A 16871-nucleotide genomic window follows, 5' to 3' on the forward strand; every position below is an offset into this window, starting at 1 on the left:
AAGACGTTGTTTTGACAACGTACAGCGAGTTAATGCTCGAAATTGGTTCAAGAGGCGCGCTACGGTATGTAGGTGGTCCGGAATTGTGCGATAAGAAAATAGTTACCCATTTGATTAGCAAATTTCGTGCTCTTATGCTAGCGCAATGAAGCCAACAGAGACACCGCTGGGCTAAGCTTACGCTCCTCTTTCTAATGATGTGGCGCATACAGCACAGCTCCAAGTTTTTGTGTAGTTACAGGGGGGGGGGGCACAAGTGGTCCGGAACTATGCGAATGTTGCTGTAACGCCGCTCGGTATTCATCGCATATTGAGCTCGTGCAGTCCGGGATAAAACCATGCACACTGACGGTTCAGCGAAGCCTACGTATGTAACCTACCGCTCCAACGTTCGGACTATTGACTGTCGATCTGTAATGGTACTAGCGCTCACGATGGAAAATTGAAGAGTGACATGAAGTTTTAACTGTCGCTAGCAAGTTGCTGCACTACCCTGTTGTAGCTACGTCCGCTAACATATTGACAAAAACTTCTTCTCAACTATCATTGGTCATATTATCAATTGACGTGTACACCAAATGTACCAATTGACAATTTACGTATGAGGGAATTGACGAATCATGTATAGTTACATGAATCCTTCACACGTCGCGTCTTCCAGCATTCATCAACCGCAGAATTAACGCTGTTAACAAACACTGAGAATTCACATTCCTACGGTTCCACATAGTCCACACACACTACTCGTCTCTCGGCCTAGCACCCGAAGAAGCGCACGACCTGCACCGACGTATCTGTCGTGCCCTTCGACAGGTACGCAACACTGCCATCCGGGAAGCTCTTCAGAGCCTGGTAGCGGTTGCCCACCACCGACTTGTCCACCGTCACCTTGCTGCTGACTGACTTGCCCGTCGACGCGTCCAAGACTTGAGCGTAGATCGTGCGGTCGCCGCCCTCCGCCAGGTCACCGCCAGAGGAGCTGCCCTCCCACATAGCAAGAAGACCGCCGTCTCCGATTTCAGCAAGGTGAGGGGCACGCTCGTTAGCGTCGGTTCCACCGAGCGTGATATCGTCGTCCGCTGCAGCATTAATGGCGAAGTGAATGAGGTGGACCTTGGCATTGTCGCCTTCGCCGTTGCTTACCGTGGCCCAGTACTTCTTGCTCGACGACTCGCTGTCCGGAACGATGTCACCGAGGTTCGCAGCCGCCAGGTCCACGGGGTAGATCGTCGTGCTCCAGTCGTTGGGCGGCATGATGCGGTTGTTGCTGTCCGTCTTACAGATTGAAGCGTACCCCTTCTTTCGGCTATCGTACGTGATGCGCTCGTAGCCCGAGTGTGAGCAGCCCCAGTCAAAGGAGTCAGCCTGCGTCGCAATTTTACCGGACGGGTCCACCACCTTCATGCGGTCGCCCTGGTGGATGTTGATGCAGCCTCCTTCGGATGTCGAGATGGCACAGCCGAAGTACGCAGCCCAGTTCGTGCCATCTGAAGCAATGCGACCGTGGTGGGCGTACCACCAAATCATGTAGACATCCGGGCCGCTAGCCGATGACGAGTAAGGAGGCAATGAGGCGCTAGAAGATGTCAGCTTCGTGGCCCACGATTCTTTTGAGCCGTCGTAGCGAACGAGGTACATGTCATAGCAAGGCACAGCCGGGTTGGGGGCAGTGCCGCACAGGTTGCTGGGGCTACCACAGTTGAGAGTACCTCCACCCTCTGCATCTCTCGTTCCAAGCAAGACGAACCCCTCCTTGTCAGCGTAAATGTCGGCAAAGTCATGAAGCGGCACCTTCACAGCAGCAGAGCTGCTCACGAGCTTGTCGTTGGCGTCCAACTCGCGGACAATCACGTCATCACCGCTGTGGAAGGCGATCCGAGAACCACCCGAGGGCAGAGCAGAGATGGCTACAACCTTCAGGTTAACTTCGTCTTCGTTCGCGTCCACCGTGACACCGAGATCCACCTCCGTGACACGAATCCGAGGCTTCGCGCAGAGCTTGGAGTTGTCCGAAGACGTCGTGCTGCTGCTCGAATTGGTAGTAGCTGACGGCGTAGCGGCAGCCGAGGACTCCGTCTCAGACGAAGACGCATCTGTAGTCGTGGAAGCGTCGGTAGTCGTGGAAGCGTCGGTAGTCGCGGAAGAATCGGTCGTCGTCGGAGCATCCGTTTTTGTCTGTGCAACTGGCGCATCGGTCGTCACCTGGGACACAGGGCCTGGAGCGCTGGCCTCGTTGCCTTCCTCATCGGAAGAACTAGTGGGGGTGTCGAAAGACAACGATGAGGCGGGGGAATCCGTGGTGGTCGACGCTGACGGCCGGTATCGGCAGGTGGCAGCAGATGCAACGTCGTTGCTGCTGGTGGCAAGCAGCGCGGCTGCAGTTGCAATGAGGAGATGGTACAGACGCATCGTGGGGAGATGGCAAATGGAGAAATGGAGACTACGGATCCTTTGCGCTGTTCGAGGCGAAGCAGTCAAGCCTGTGGTGGTGCTGGTGCCGAACCGATCAGTTCTAGACGTTCGGACACCAATGCCAGACTAGAGGGAAGTGAACCTGGTCGAGTTCGCGGTGCGAAAGTCTAATGTAGCATAGCGGAGCCTTTACCTGGGCAGAGAGCAAGGTGCTGCAGGGGCAAGTGCCTGCGATGGTGTCCACGAAACACCCAGTGTTCAAATGACAAAGCGGATTTGTATAATTTATAAGTGATCGAAAAATATTATCAGATGTCAAGAAAGAATAAATTAGAGTATCGGATTACCTTTGATATTGGATAAGGAAGCGGCAAAAAAGAGAATGTCGATGTATCATTTTGTAAGTGGGGTTGCCTTGCTTTTACAGCTTACCTGGCAGGCAGGTTCAGGTAGCACGCGCCCAGATCAGCCGCCCGCGCAGGCTCCACCTGGACCGAGTTCCTCAAAGGTTTGGCTTGCCTCTCCGAGTCGGAGAGGCAAGTCCGAGGCAGACCCCACTTGCATGGTACCCATGTCCTTTGCCTTCTACAGTGCCACCGAAACAGCAGACTAGGTGGCAGTCATGCCATGACGCGACCCACGCGTGGTTGTCGGGTCGGCGACCCCCGCCGAGCTCTACATGTACTTGGACGCCGCAGCTTCGTGAAGCAATCCTCTCTCTACTGCCGGTCAACTGTTGAGTCAGGGACGATTGCAACTGCACGGCGTCCGCTGTCGCCTCCTGCATGTACATGTACTCTCAGGTGTGCATATGCAGCGGAGATATCTGTCAGCAGTCTGCTGAGCAGAGGTTCGAGTCGCGTCGCTTCTTGCTGGCCAGCTGGCCTTTGTTTCGCTTGTGCAGACAGCTCTTCTGCCGTTGGCGAGCGCTTCCGTTGCCATCCTGGTGCGGACGACGGACGGCGTGCACGGCATTCGCTTCTTGGTTGAGGCATGGCCATCGCCAAGGACGCTACAAAATGATACAGACAATGGAATTGTAAAACAATAAAAGCAAGAAATCCCGCTGTGATCAGCAGATAAAATTGACATAGAACACACCAGTGGAATCATAAAACACACGTAAATTCATATAAAGTACTCAAAAGAATGTGGAATACAAAGATGAAGTATACGGATTGAATATGATTGGCTGGTGGTCCACTGTACGACTTTGTCTGCCAGCTTTTCGTATCTGCCAGCTTTGTAAATGTAAATCTACAGTTCACATGTGCGTGAAAGCAATGCAGATTGTCGTAATGGCAGCTGGTAGGGCCGATCCCAGCTGGCGCTCGCGCACGCAGCGAGCCACAAACAGCGTGAACGTCGCGTGTCTGTTCGTTGAACGGAGAGTGCTGCCATCGTTGAATCGAGCTGGTCACCGCCTTTGCTTGTTCTTTGGCGCGCTCGTCCGTGTGCTGGTGTACATAGGACAAGTTTGGTTCCAGCCGCCTTCAGCTTGGCATCCTCGCGTCAACCACACCGAATCGACATCGCTGTTGAGGGGTTCCATGAACGCTATCCTTCCTGTCGAGAGAATACCAACGTAGTAGACGAATGAACACCTAGAGTAGGCGATGTCATCCGCGGACCTCGTTCTCCTCCAGCAGAGTTGCTCTTCCATAGCTGCTCGACCCAGCGCCGCGTTATAGCGATGATCGACTCGGAGCGCAGATGCTGACTCGGAAGCGCGGCGCTGATGACCACTACTGGACTACGAGTGGTGCGGGTCTCAAGCAGAGCATGCACTGGATGAACGTTGATCCGTTATGAAGGCCTTGCCAAAGGTACGCCACCACAGCTGTGGCTCATGGGGGCTCCGCGCGTGACCTCTCCGCCTCCAGGAAGAGGAAGCGCAGCTCTGCTGAGCCCATGGCATATCGCTAGCCGTTCTACCTTCGTCGGCGTCGAGCACTTCCATTCTGCAATTGGCCTTCCGGCGCTACAGTTCATCAGCTCACACAATACCAGCCAGGGATCATGCGTCTCTACACCGTCCTGTTGGCGACTGCGGTCGCTCTGCTTGCGACCAACACCGTCGCCACTGAAAAGTGCACCATCAAGACCACGGCGCCAGACGCCACCACGGTCACCCCCGTGGCCTCCACTACGTCGTCCTACATCGACGACGCCAGCGCTGAGGCCACCTTTGACAACGACGCCTCCACTGCGGCGTCTGCTGTCGATGCCAGCCAGGCCACGACCTCCAACGAGGACGACGAGGGGTCGAGTGCCGATGTCGCGTCAAGCGTTGCGGGTGAAGCTGACACTGTCGACACGACGGAGACACCGACGACCACCTCTACTGTCGCCTCCACTGCTGCTTCGGCTGCTACGTCGACTGCCAGCTCTGGTACTTCTACTAGCACCACCACGGCGGCGACATCTTCTTCGAGCTCTGGATTCTGCAGCACGCCCCGCGTGCGTATCACGGAGGTGGATGTTGGCAAGACCGTCGAGAACAACGAGGACGAAGCCGGCCTCACCGTGGTCGCCATCGCGTCGCTGCCCTCGGGTGGCTCCCGTATCGCCTTCCAGAGCGGCGACAACGTTATTGTCCGTGAACTGGACTCGAGCGATGCCTTGGTAAACAGCACCGCCGCCGTGGAAGTGCCTCTGGTCGACTTTGCCGACATCCACGCTGACGACGACGGGTTCGTCTTGCTTGGCACGAGAGATGCCGAGGGCGGAGGCACCCTGAACTGCGGTAGCCCGAGCAACCTGTGCGGCACTGCCCCCAACCCGGCTGTGCCTTGCTATGACATGTACCTGGTGCGCTACGACGGATCAACGGAGACGTGGGCCACGAAGCTGACCTCGTCGAGCTCCTCGCTGCCGCCCTACTCCACGTCTGCAACTGGAGCGGAAGTGTACATGATCTGGTGGTACGCTCACCACGGCCGCCTGGCATACGACGGCTCGAACTGGGCCGCCTACTTCGGTTGTGCTCTGTCCGTCTCGCAGGATAGCTGCATCAACATTCACCAGGGCGACCGCATGAAGGTCGTGGACTCTTCTGGCGCCGTTACCTCGGACACCGACTCGTTCGACTGGGGCTGCTCGCACTCGGGCTACGAACGCATCACCTACGACAACCGCACGGACGACTACGCTATGATCTGTAAGACGGACAGCAACAACCGTATCATGCCTCCCAGCAACTGGGACGTGACCATTTACCCCGTCGACTTGGATGCTGCCAACCTGGGCGACATTGTCCCGGACAGCGACTCATCCAGCAAGAAGTACTGGGCTACCGTCAGCAACAGCACGTCCGACAGTGACGAAGACAACGCCCGCGTCCACCTTATCCACTTTTCGATGGACGCTGAGGCTACCGACGACATCGTTCTCGGAGGTACCGACGCCAATGAACGTGCTCCTCACCTTGCTGCCATCGGCGACGGCGGTCTTCTTGCTATGTGGGAGGGAAGCTCCACCAGTGGAGACCTTGAGTACGAGTCGAGCGGCCGCACGATTTACGCTCAGGTGCGGGACGCGTCCTCGGGTGCGGCCATCAGTGAGAAGGTGACGGTCGACAGTTCCGTGATCGGCAACCGCTACCAGGCCTTGAAGAGCTTCCCCGATGGCAGTGTAGCGTACCTATCCATGGGCAAGACGAGCACGTCGGTGCAAGTTGTGCGTTTCTTCGGATGCTAGGGGCTGGAACCAGAAGTGTCGTAGTGTATAGATGTGTACTTGCATCCGCAAGCTTTTAGCCACCAATGGCAACATTTGCGTAGACCAGCGAACCATGTCAATGTGAACATTTTCCAACGGTTGGGTTCGCTTGTTCTCCTCGTTGCCGTATTAAAACCACGTGACGTTAGAAAAGAGATGTCTTCCGAGTGTTTCGGATACCTTCTGAATTACCGGCGCAGAGCTTCGGCCCCAACGATCTCAATGAAATGGCCGATAGGCAGAGACCTCGTTTCAATGGACTTCCGACCTCAATTCCGTCAGCTATCCGACAAGGCTTTCACCAAGACCTGTGTCGGTGCATTCAGTACACCATTTAGACATATGGCCTACGCGGAGTTTATTAGGATGACTGCAGCCTTTCTTAGCAAAGTGCACAATCTCACCGTTCCCCATGGTTAACACTTAAATGATGTATTGATGTGCTCGGCTCGCGATGGCGTTGGGTGACCGTAGATCATACTAGTAGTTGTCAAACTCTCTTATTCATAAGGCAATTCTCTCTAGCACCGGTAACTACTACTAGTAGTACGTAGTAACTTGAAACACTGGATTGCAAAAATCGTTAACACATTCATGATCGAGGTTAGCTAGTCTAAACTATCCTCGCCAATTGAGACAACAGCTACGTATAGAGACTTCTATCCGTTCTTTTCACGGCCAGTTGTTTCTTTAGCAGCCGTAGAAGCGCACAACCTGCACCGACGTGTCCGTCTTGCCCTTCGACAGGTACGCCACGCTGCCGTCCGGGTAGCTCTTCAGAGCCTGGTAACGGTTGCCCACCACCGACTTGTCCACCGTGACCTTGCTGCTGATAGACTTGCCCGTGGCGCGGTCAAGCACCTGGGCGTAGATCGTGCGGTCACCGCCCTCCTGGAGGTCGCCGCCCGACGAGCTGCCCTCCCACATAGCCAGCATGCCGTCCTTGCCAATGGGGGCAAGGTGAGGAGCACGCTCGTTGGCGTCGGTGCCGCCCAGAACGATGTCCTCGCTGGCCTTCGACTTCAGGTCGTAGTGGATCAGGTGCACCTTGGCGTTGTCGCCGTCGCCGTTGCTCACCGCCGACCAGTACTTGTTGCTCGTGGCAACCGAGTCCGGCACGATGTCGCCGAGGTCGGCGGCGGCCAGGTTCACAGGGTAGATGGTGGCGTCCCAGTTGTTGGGCGGCATGAGACGGTTGTTGCTGTCCGTCTTACAGATCGACGCGAAGCTCTTGGAGCGCTCGTCGTACGTGATGCGCTCGTAGCCCGAGTGCGAGCAGCCCCAGTCGAACGAATCCTTGCTGTCCGTGATCTTACCAGACGGGTTCACCACCTTCATGCGGTCACCCTGGTGAATGTTGATGCAGCCGCCCTCGGACGTCGAGATGGCAGCGCCGAAGTACGCGGCCCAGTTCGTGCCGTCGAAAGCAATACGGCCGTGGTGAGCGTACCACCAGATCATGTAGACGTCAGGACCAGTCTTGCCCGACGAGTAAGGAGGCAGCGAAGCGCTGGAGGAAGTCAGCTTCGTGGCCCACGACTCCTTGGCACCGTCGTAGCGCACCATGTACATGTCGTAGCAAGGCACAGCCGGGCTGGGAGCCGTGCCACACAGGTTGCTCGGGTTACCGCAGTTGAGGGTGCCGCCACCCTCAGCGTCCCTCGTGCCGACGATCACGAAACCGTTCTTGTCGGCGTAGATGTCACCGAAGTCGTGCAGCGGCACCTTGACGGCGGGGCTGCTGCTCACCAGCTTGTCGTTAGCGTCGAGCTCGCGCACGATGACGCTGTCGCCGCTCTGGAAGGCGATGCGGGAGCCGCCCGAAGGCAGAGCAGCGATAGCGATAACCTTGAGCGCGGCCTCGTCCTCGTTGTTCTCGACGGAGGCGCCAACGTCAACTTCCGTGACGACAACGCGCGGCTTAGCGCAGAGCTTCGAGTTGTCCGCCGAAGGCGTGGTGGGCGCGGAGGTGGAGTTGGTGGCAACCGTGGGGGTCAGGCCAGAGCTAGAGCTCGAGGCGACTGTAGGGGGCTGCGTGGTGGCGGTCGGGGCGACCGTGGTGTCCTGCTTGGTGTCAGCCTCTCCAGCGACGTCGGTCTGCTGGGAAGCGTTCTCGCTGGACGGGGTGGTCGGGGCAGGGGTGGTGAGGCCCTCCTTGCCCGGCGTGGCAGTAGGAACGCCCTGGTCGTAGCTGGGAGGAGCACCCGAGCCGGAGGTCGTCGCCTGGCTGGCACCGACGTCCGATCCCGTGGGCGTACCCGGAACAACGACGCCCTGCTTGTTGTCGTCGTCGCTGGAAGGAGCACCCGAGCCAGAGGCAACGTTCGAGTTGAGCGTGGAGTCCTGCTGCACAGGGTAGTCCGACGGGGCCGAGCCCTGGTTGGCCTGGCTGGCGCCAACGTTCGAGTTGGCCGTCGAATCCTGCTGCACCGGGGTGTCCGGGGCCGAGCCCTGGTTGGCCTGGCTGGCGCCAACGTTCGAGTTGGCCGTCGAGTCCTGCTGCACCGGGGTGTCCGGGGCCGAGCCCTGGTTGGCCTGGCTGGCGCCAACGTTCGAGTTGGCCGTCGAGTCCTGCTGCACCGGGGTGTCCGGGGCCGAGCCCTGGTTGGCCTGGCTGGCGCCAACGTTCGAGTTAGCCGTCGAGTCCTGGGTCACCGGGGTGTCCACCGACGGTCCGCTGGGCGCGTCGTACGAGCCGGCAGGGACCATGTCGCAGTCAGCCTGGCCGGCCGATACGCTGCTGGCCAGCAGCGCCGTAGCAGTGACGAGCAGAGCGTGATACAGACGCATGGTGACTTGTGTGTTGGTCTTGCTTGGGCCGAGGAGGTTGTGGCAGTGGAAGGCCAATTGGAAAATGAGGTCGTCGGTGGCAATGTGTTTTCGTTTCGTTCGAACAGCACAGCGACGAATGGATCATTCGGAACCTTGTGGTGGAGCAGGATGTTCATGAAGCCCAGCTGGCTAACTTCTGGTGGGCCGTCAAGCGTCGAGCCCGTCACTGCACCTTGCAGTGCTTGTTCCTTGTCAGCATCTGCTGTTGCTTTGGATCACGCCGAATGACAAACACACTGGGAAGTGACGCGCGCGGGCTTGGCGTCACTGCTTGCGCTGCCATACCGTAACATGAGCAGGAGCCAGCAAGAAGGCCATGATACAACCATTCCTGAACGTCAGCGGGGTGTTCTAGTTTGCATACCTGCCAAAGGTTCCTATGTACACGCGTGAGTTGAGTACGCAAAGTGGGAAGTGCTGTACTGTACGACCAGCAGTAGGCCAGCAGGGAGACTCCTCGTAGCGAAAGTCAATGGTTTATGTCGCCAGCTTCAATTATTGACCGGTCATTCTTAGTGTCGTATGTGCCTCTTGAATTTCGGCTGGGCTCCACAGCCACAGCCGACAGAATAGCCCACACAATTTGCAATCTAGTGGTTCCTAAACAAAGACCTCATCAGCATCATGGAGATGAAGCAATGGCGGTCTACAGAAAACTCTGGGTGAGCACTGTCCTGCGAAGTGCAATACATGTACCTGTTTACAGCCACAAGCAGGTTGGCCGATGTCCATCATCAATTGCTACAAATAGTGTCATACCCTACAACATGCGCTCGGCCCCACAGACAAAATGGTGTTAGATGTACGACGCAGTATATTGCTCAGGTACCCTAAGGTGGATTTCCTGTTTCCATGCAAACGATGTTCGAATAGTGCAACGAATGAATACAACATCACGATGAGGTCCGATGACGGATGTGCTGACACCTCCTTATGAGGTTGAGTGAAGTTCATGGCACAGTACAGGATCAATAGCCAAACGCATACGCTGCTAGACGCGCTCGTCACTCTGGTACGGTTGCCGCATTGTACGCTCGGGAATACCGATGCCAAGCTGACTGGCACCACTGGCACCACTTCCTGACGGAGATGCAGTAATGTATTCAAGCATCTCACGAGCAGAGGGCTAAAACAAGCTCAACTTGTGAGCTCTCGCTGATCAAACGAGCACATATATTAAGATTTTAGAGCTCCCCCGCCCGAAACGAGTAGGGGGAGCGCTGCTCAGAGCGGCGCTCATACCGCCTCCGCTGCACTGGCCAAAACAGAGAATCGCAGTGGAGGAGGTCACCACTGACGCGCAGATACAGACGTAGAGGCCCACCACCGCGAGCGACCCGGGCCGCACGCGCCACGTGATCACGGAGGACCAGCCCACGGTGACCACATCCACGCGCATCGGGTAAGCTCATGTTCAAGAGCCACGAGTCTCTGCGAGACGACTACACGGCGAGTACGCACGAGCTGGGCTACCTGTTCGAGACGACTCGTGGATGCGAGGGCGTCTTCGACGCACACATGACGGGCGTGGCTTGGTTGCTGCATCGTGCCGCTCGTGCAGTCGCGCAGAATCTCATGGACGCCAGACACCCCTCCGACAAGTTTGGCTCCGACCTGCTGGAGCTCGCCAGCTTCCTCACGCACATCGGCGACGGAGCTCACGTTGTGCTGGCCGACGTCCCCACCCCGCTTCCGCCTAAAGCTCCACCTGAACAGGATTGTGATGTATAAGAGACGAAGACGTCGGCGTGATTTGAGTTCGTGAATCAACGAGTGATAAACGAAGGCGGTAGCATTCCGATTGCGATAGATCGAGCCGGCTGCTGCTGTCGAGTTCTTCGGCTCAAGGACACCGTGGCGTCGTGCAGGTGCGTCATGCCGTGGTGGCTGCTGCATCGCTTTGACGGCCGCTTGGCACTGCAGCACGCACTCCATGCACTCGCCACCGTTGAGCTCGTGCTTGATGTTCGAGTTGCACACGACGATAACCATGTCCGGGTCCTGGAACGCCGCGGCCGTCGGCTCCTTAGACATTAAGAGCACCCGTCCAGGAGGTGCATGATAAATAGATAATAATTAAGTCATATCTATAAAAATACTACTATAGCAAAAAAAAAAACTGGCAGAACAAGGTTGCTCTTGGTGGTGCCCATATACCTCGCTCCAGCAGAGCTCTGCTCTATTTTAACGAGTCGCGGGTCTAGTTTTCCGATTTAATTTTATCCGATAAATTACGCTATTTGCCGAGCGAGGAATTGGCGTTCCCCTGTCGAAACGAATTCGTTAGAAGCGCTCAAACCTACGAGCGCGCTCGCAGTCTTTTTGCTGCTCGTGCTCGTTCCCGCGAGCAGTGCTCCTGGGATGCTTGACTGTACAGTACCAGTATTTGACATTGTACTGTAGCGACGTTGCGAGCACCACTGCCGAGCATTGGTGATGCGCCAACACGCAGTCCTTTCGCAGAATGATTTACACGAACACAATTTGCGACACCACATTGAAGGTGTCCATCTGCCCACCCAGAAACCTATGTTGCCGCATTGAAACGCTGAAGCTTGAGTCAACAAGCTACACGTACAGTACGGTACACTCCAGCAACAGTGAGCTTGCTGGTTGAGCAACGAGCCCCAGCACCACATGCAACCCTATAATATTATAGCAACAGGCACAGCACACCGTGCTGCTGCATGTAACAATTTCTGGATACCAGCAGGTTGAGCACCGCGTAAATCGGAGTGGTTGACACGTTTTTAAACGTGTGAACGATTTAAATCAGAATGAGCACGATTTACGACCAGCTGGAAACGCCGAAACTTGGGTCTCCACAAACACCAAGGACGTTTGCTCCCAGACCTTGATGAGTGCGGGACTTTCCACGGAGGCCGGAGATAGGCAATATCTTGGACGAGCAGCCACTCCGTGGAGTGGTCCGCCCTGCCAACCCGCACCCCGGTGTAGGATAGTTGGGTGGGCTGGAGGCCCCAAGTGCCGAAAAATGCCCCATAGTGTAATGAGGGGTATCAGAACCCGGTCCCGAAATGGGTCGGATAGCCACAGGCATCCCCACCAGAGCAAGCCTCAAGCCTGGTGTGTGGTTCTGGTGGCTTAAATCTCCCAGACCTTGATGGGCCCTGCATAATGATTTGAGTCGGTCGCCTTGTCGAACCCGGATCCGCAGACTGCAGTCAGAGCTTCGTGTGTACACGTACTGTACTGCTGCGGCTTCGTTACTGAAGCACTCAAATATTTACAGTGACACCCCGTTTCGCAATTAGCTTAGAGATGCTCTTCGCTCTATGATAGTCTGCAAAATATGACGTTAACAGAAAAAAGAAGACAGAAAAGCAGTGTTAGCGAGTACTATTTCAGTACTGGGGCCAGTACAGTCCCCAACAACTATTGTGCGTGCATCCGTTCTACCAGGACTCGGCTAATAGGGCATTTTGAGAACCGTATCCCTTTCAACTAAAATGGATAGTCTGGGAGGTCTCTAATGAGTATTGTATTGAAATCGCTGAAACCCTACAAAGGGGTATTCGCTCCACTACACTGAATAGTCTGCGACTTAGCTGGGAACGCCAGCTTTGCTTAAGTGAGCTATTTACGCATGGCACGGTGCATATCCTGCCACCTTCTTGAACTCCATAGTTGGGACAGTAGCTAATAAAATCTTATGGCCACTGCAGGCTAGATGCTCCTGGGGTGCGACAGCGACAGCGTGTCTGCCTTACCTGTTGCGCTAACGGATTCACACTGCTGCAGCCATGCTAGTGATAGTGTCTGCTTATTGTTGTTATTGTCAGAGGGCAGATAGGATAGAACCGACCGCCGACAAGGTCATGGGATGTCGTAAGCATATAGTATGATACCTGACAACAAGTACCTAAAAAAACGAAAAAAAACGAAAAAAATATTGTTGTTATTGCCCCGCAACACCGTCGTTTACTAAACTGAGCGCTGCTTTACCCTCGTTCTCTGCGTCGCTGCCGCAGTTTCTTCTTCGCTGTCAGTGTGATGCGGCTTCAGGAAGTCGACCAAGCTGTCGTGCGTGGCTTCACCGCACAGGAAGAAGGCGAACGAGCCCACGCCGCATGGTGTATATAGCCTCAGCACGTGCAGGTGGTCCAGCTGCCGCGCATCCACGCGCTTGTAAAGGGGACGCTTGTCCTCGGCATCGTCGGCATTTGCGTCAAGTGACTTGACCACCTTGGGACCGCTTCCGCCCGTCCTCCCTTGTCCACGTGTTGTGCACCGATCCGTACTAACCGCAGTCGAAGTCCGCATCCGCATTGAAGTTCGCATCACCTGCGCGTTGTCCGCCAGGTCGGCAAACTTCCACAGCGCAACGCAGTGGCTGTATGCACGGTACTGTTGCTGTCTGCGGTGTCCTCGTCCATGGCAATAGAAGGAAACATGCATGTCAAAGTAGTTTTCCTTCTTGTGTGTCGCTTCATCCACCACGAGCGCGAAATCCCATGCTTTCTTGAGAAACGACTTCAGTGCTGCACGGAGCGTGGCAGCCGCAGCGACAACATCCACGTGGCGAAGGGAGTCGGCGCCGGTGCAGCTCGCGCGCGACAACGGTGATTGCACTCCAAGAGGGCGGCGACTCGCCGGGTTGCTGCGGTGGTGATGAGGCCCAGCCTCCCACCACTCCTTCCATACTTGCGGCAGGCGACCACGGTTCAAGCTCTAAAGCCTCGCCTCCACAGTGGCACAGGGCAGTGTCGATGCCGTCATTCGTTGCCGTCGAGCAAAAGGAGGACCCCTTTGGTCGTGACGATGTTGGCACGGGTCGGTCCAGGCTTACTTAGCTAGAGGCACAGCTTTCTCTTAACTTAGAGGCAACAATGGATTTCATTTCAAAACAAATGATAATTTATCTTTCAGTATCGAGGGTTTGATGATGCATGGGCAAAAGCCACATAGTGAGTGACACGGGCATGTATTAGGTTCCAACTACAGCGCTAAGGTTTACAGTCGGTGTTTCCTAGTTCTCCCCCCAGTCGAAAGAGCGCTTCTGCGGTGTGGCGCAGAGGTACATGCCTCCCAATACTGCGTGTTTTGCTATTCCTGGTAACTTTAAAAGTTATTTTTGTCCTTTATACACAAAACGATCCATCAGCGTGCTGTGAAACTATTATAATACATGTACGAAATCCGTTATGCAGGCCGTTAGCTTTAGCTGAGCCTTTTTTTCTGTCATTGCAAGACCGCGAAGCCACAAAAGCCGACATCGAATTGATGAAGTTCGGTGCATTGCCAGGGCCTCGTCCAAGGTACAGCACTCCATCTGGAGTCTGGTTATCTCTCCTGCTGTGATCCCGTCGCACACACGAACAGCAGCCGTTTGGTCTGTCCCAGTTCCGAGTTGGGCAAGATTAACGCACCTGATTAAAGATCCTCGGTGTGAAGCTCCCACTTTCCAATTTGCTCTCCGCCACCGAAGTCCTTCCAGCGCAACCAAGCAAACACCAACCAAAAATGCGTCTGTATCACGCTCTCATGGCCACGACCGTTGCCCTCTTTGCAGTCTGCAGCACTGGCATTGATGCTGCGGGCAACTCCACCGCTCCGCCTTCGGGAGGCGACTCGAAGCTGTGCGCTAAGCCGCGCGTGGTCGTCACGGAGGTTGACGTTGGCGTCGCTGTCGAGAACAACGAGGAGGAGGCCGCGCTCAAGGTTATCGCTATCGCTGCTCTGCCTTCGGGCGGCTCCCGCATCGCCTTCCAGAGCGGTGACAGCGTCATCGTGCGCGAGCTCGACGCTAACGACAAGCTGGTGAGCAGCAGCCCCGCCGTCAAGGTGCCGCTGCACGACTTCGGTGACATCTACGCCGACAAGAACGGTTTCGTGATCGTCGGCACGAGGGACGCTGAGGGTGGCGGCACCCTCAACTGCGGTAACCCGAGCAACATGTGCGGTTCGCCGCCGAGCCCGGCTGTGCCTTGCTACGACATGTACATGGTGCGCTACGACGGTGCCAAGGAGTCGTGGGCCACGAAGCTGACTTCCTCCAGCGCTTCGCTGCCTCCTTACTCGTCGGGCAAGACTGGTCCTGACGTCTACATGATCTGGTGGTACGCTCACCACGGCCGTATTGCTTTCGACGGCACGAACTGGGCCGCGTACTTCGGCGCTGCCATCTCGACGTCCGAGGGCGGCTGCATCAACATTCACCAGGGTGACCGCATGAAGGTGGTGGACCCGTCTGGTAAGATCACGGACAGCAAGGATTCGTTCGACTGGGGCTGCTCGCACTCGGGCTACGAGCGCATCACGTACGACGAGCGCTCCAAGAGCTTCGCGTCGATCTGTAAGACGGACAGCAACAACCGTCTCATGCCGCCCAACAACTGGGACGCCACCATCTACCCGGTGAACCTGGCCGCCGCCGACCTCGGCGACATCGTGCCGGACTCGGTTGCCACGAGCAACAAGTACTGGTCGGTGGTGAGCAACGGCGACGGCGACAACGCCAAGGTGCACCTGATCCACTACGACCTGAAGTCGAAGGCCAGCGAGGACATCGTTCTGGGCGGCACCGATGCCAACGAGCGTGCTCCCCACCTTGCTCCGATGGGCAAGGACGGCATGCTGGCTATGTGGGAAGGCAGCTCGGCTGGTGGCGACCTCCAGGCGGGCGGCGACCGCAAGATCTACGCCCAGGTGCTCAACCGCGCCACGGGCAAGTCCATCAGCGAGAAGATCACGGTGGACAAGTCGGTGGTGGGCAACCGCTACCAGGCTCTGAAGAGCTACCCGGACGGCAGCGTGGCGTACCTGTCGAAGGGCAAGACGGACACGTCGGTGCAGGTTGTGCGCTTCTTCGGGTGCTAAAAGGAAGGTCGTGACCCTTTTTCGGGAAACAACAATGCGTGTAAAGTGAATTAATGGAAGTAGACATGTACTACTATAATTGCGTGAAAAATGTGCTAGATGCTACGTAGTATGTAATTGGTTCTTGAGCAGCAGCACTGCGCTGTACTACCGGGCACAATATATGCTTGGTACCAAGGAAAGGGAAAAGGCACAAGCATGCGGTAGGTTACTTTTATAAGATTGGAAGTCTTAGTTCTCTGGATTTTATGCAAATGCCATAGTCGATGACATTACATGTATTGGCTTATCCCATACCCTGTTGAATATGCTATAAGATGATAAAATCTATCCGTGTAATGACTGTTATTTTTAATAGCCTGTTTGTTTTACAAATTATGCTATGTTGACCCACCCAGTTGAGATTGAAATAAAATATCTTTGTTTAGCTCCGATCCATTATTTAACTCCGATCCGGTATCGGCCCGAAATCGGGTGTATTCTTTTCGCGTGCATGGTATCTACTACTACCTCCGTTCGGAAATAGATGACCATTTCCAATCATATTTCAGCCTCTCCAACATAATTCCCCTTCTAAACCAATCGAGTTTGAATTCTGAATCTCCCGCGCTTTCCCCGCTCACTGGCCACCACCGCACACTGGCTTCTCGATTCATTTCGAAAGTTGGCGGATAGGGATAGTGAACGCCAGGCCGTCTGGGAAACCCTACTGCTTCGCAGCGTAGGAGGCGTGCTTACACGTGGGGAGATCGTCCGGGTTGCAATGTACTTCCACGTGAGCCGCCAAGTTGTCGAACGCATTGGAAGCGTGGAATCAACTCGATGGGAGATCGAGTAGCAGTTGTGGTCAAGTCAAGAAAGAGTGCAAGATGGACCGCCGCCCCGCTGCCCCTGCCAACCGCCCGGACGACTCTCGCCCCCCCCCCCCCCCCCCCCCCCCCAACCTCGCCGACGCCACGCGCTGACGCTGCTGCGCCGAAGCCTGGAACGCTGGATTCGACCTTGCGTGCCCGGACCGATTCCCCCCGTGTCTCGCATGTACATGCGCTACGTGCCCCGCGCTCGAC

The 16871-nt window shown here is 56.0% G+C and overlaps 6 protein-coding genes across 6 annotated transcripts; 3 read left to right on the plus strand and 3 right to left on the minus strand.

Annotated features, from left to right (window-relative positions):
* Nucleotides 1-756: 756 nt before the first annotated feature.
* IUM83_03645 (Avr1b-1 avirulence-like protein) lies at nt 757-2409 on the minus strand (the record flags this gene model as incomplete). The annotated part of the gene is made up of 1 exon (XM_067927664.1): nt 757-2409. The coding sequence occupies one exon, from the start codon at nt 2407-2409 to the stop codon at nt 757-759; it is 1653 nt and encodes a 550-aa protein (XP_067795508.1).
* Nucleotides 2410-4431: 2022 nt separating this feature from the next.
* Nucleotides 4432-6111, plus strand: IUM83_03646 (Avr1b-1 Avirulence-like protein; the record flags this gene model as incomplete). Its single annotated transcript, XM_067927665.1, has 1 exon — nt 4432-6111. The coding sequence occupies one exon, from the start codon at nt 4432-4434 to the stop codon at nt 6109-6111; it is 1680 nt and encodes a 559-aa protein (XP_067795247.1).
* A 711-nt stretch (nt 6112-6822) lies between these two features.
* IUM83_03647 (putative GPI-anchored protein) lies at nt 6823-8922 on the minus strand (the record flags this gene model as incomplete). Its single annotated transcript, XM_067927666.1, has 1 exon — nt 6823-8922. One exon carries the CDS (start codon nt 8920-8922, stop codon nt 6823-6825), a length of 2100 nt encoding a protein of 699 aa, XP_067795510.1.
* Nucleotides 8923-10374: 1452 nt separating this feature from the next.
* On the plus strand, nt 10375-10695 carry IUM83_03648 (GalactoKinase; the record flags this gene model as incomplete). Its single annotated transcript, XM_067927667.1, has 1 exon — nt 10375-10695. One exon carries the CDS (start codon nt 10375-10377, stop codon nt 10693-10695), a length of 321 nt encoding a protein of 106 aa, XP_067795249.1.
* A 2214-nt stretch (nt 10696-12909) lies between these two features.
* IUM83_03649 (serine/threonine protein kinase) lies at nt 12910-13653 on the minus strand (the record flags this gene model as incomplete). Its single annotated transcript, XM_067927668.1, has 1 exon — nt 12910-13653. The coding sequence occupies one exon, from the start codon at nt 13651-13653 to the stop codon at nt 12910-12912; it is 744 nt and encodes a 247-aa protein (XP_067795511.1).
* Nucleotides 13654-14469: 816 nt separating this feature from the next.
* On the plus strand, nt 14470-15804 carry IUM83_03650 (putative GPI-anchored protein; the record flags this gene model as incomplete). Its single annotated transcript, XM_067927669.1, has 1 exon — nt 14470-15804. One exon carries the CDS (start codon nt 14470-14472, stop codon nt 15802-15804), a length of 1335 nt encoding a protein of 444 aa, XP_067795316.1.
* Between the last annotated feature and the right edge of the window lie 1067 nt (nt 15805-16871).

Source organism: Phytophthora cinnamomi (assembly GCF_018691715.1).
Source record: "Phytophthora cinnamomi strain GKB4 chromosome Unknown Contig21, whole genome shotgun sequence".
Taxonomy (NCBI): Eukaryota; Oomycota; class Peronosporomycetes; order Peronosporales; family Peronosporaceae; genus Phytophthora; species Phytophthora cinnamomi.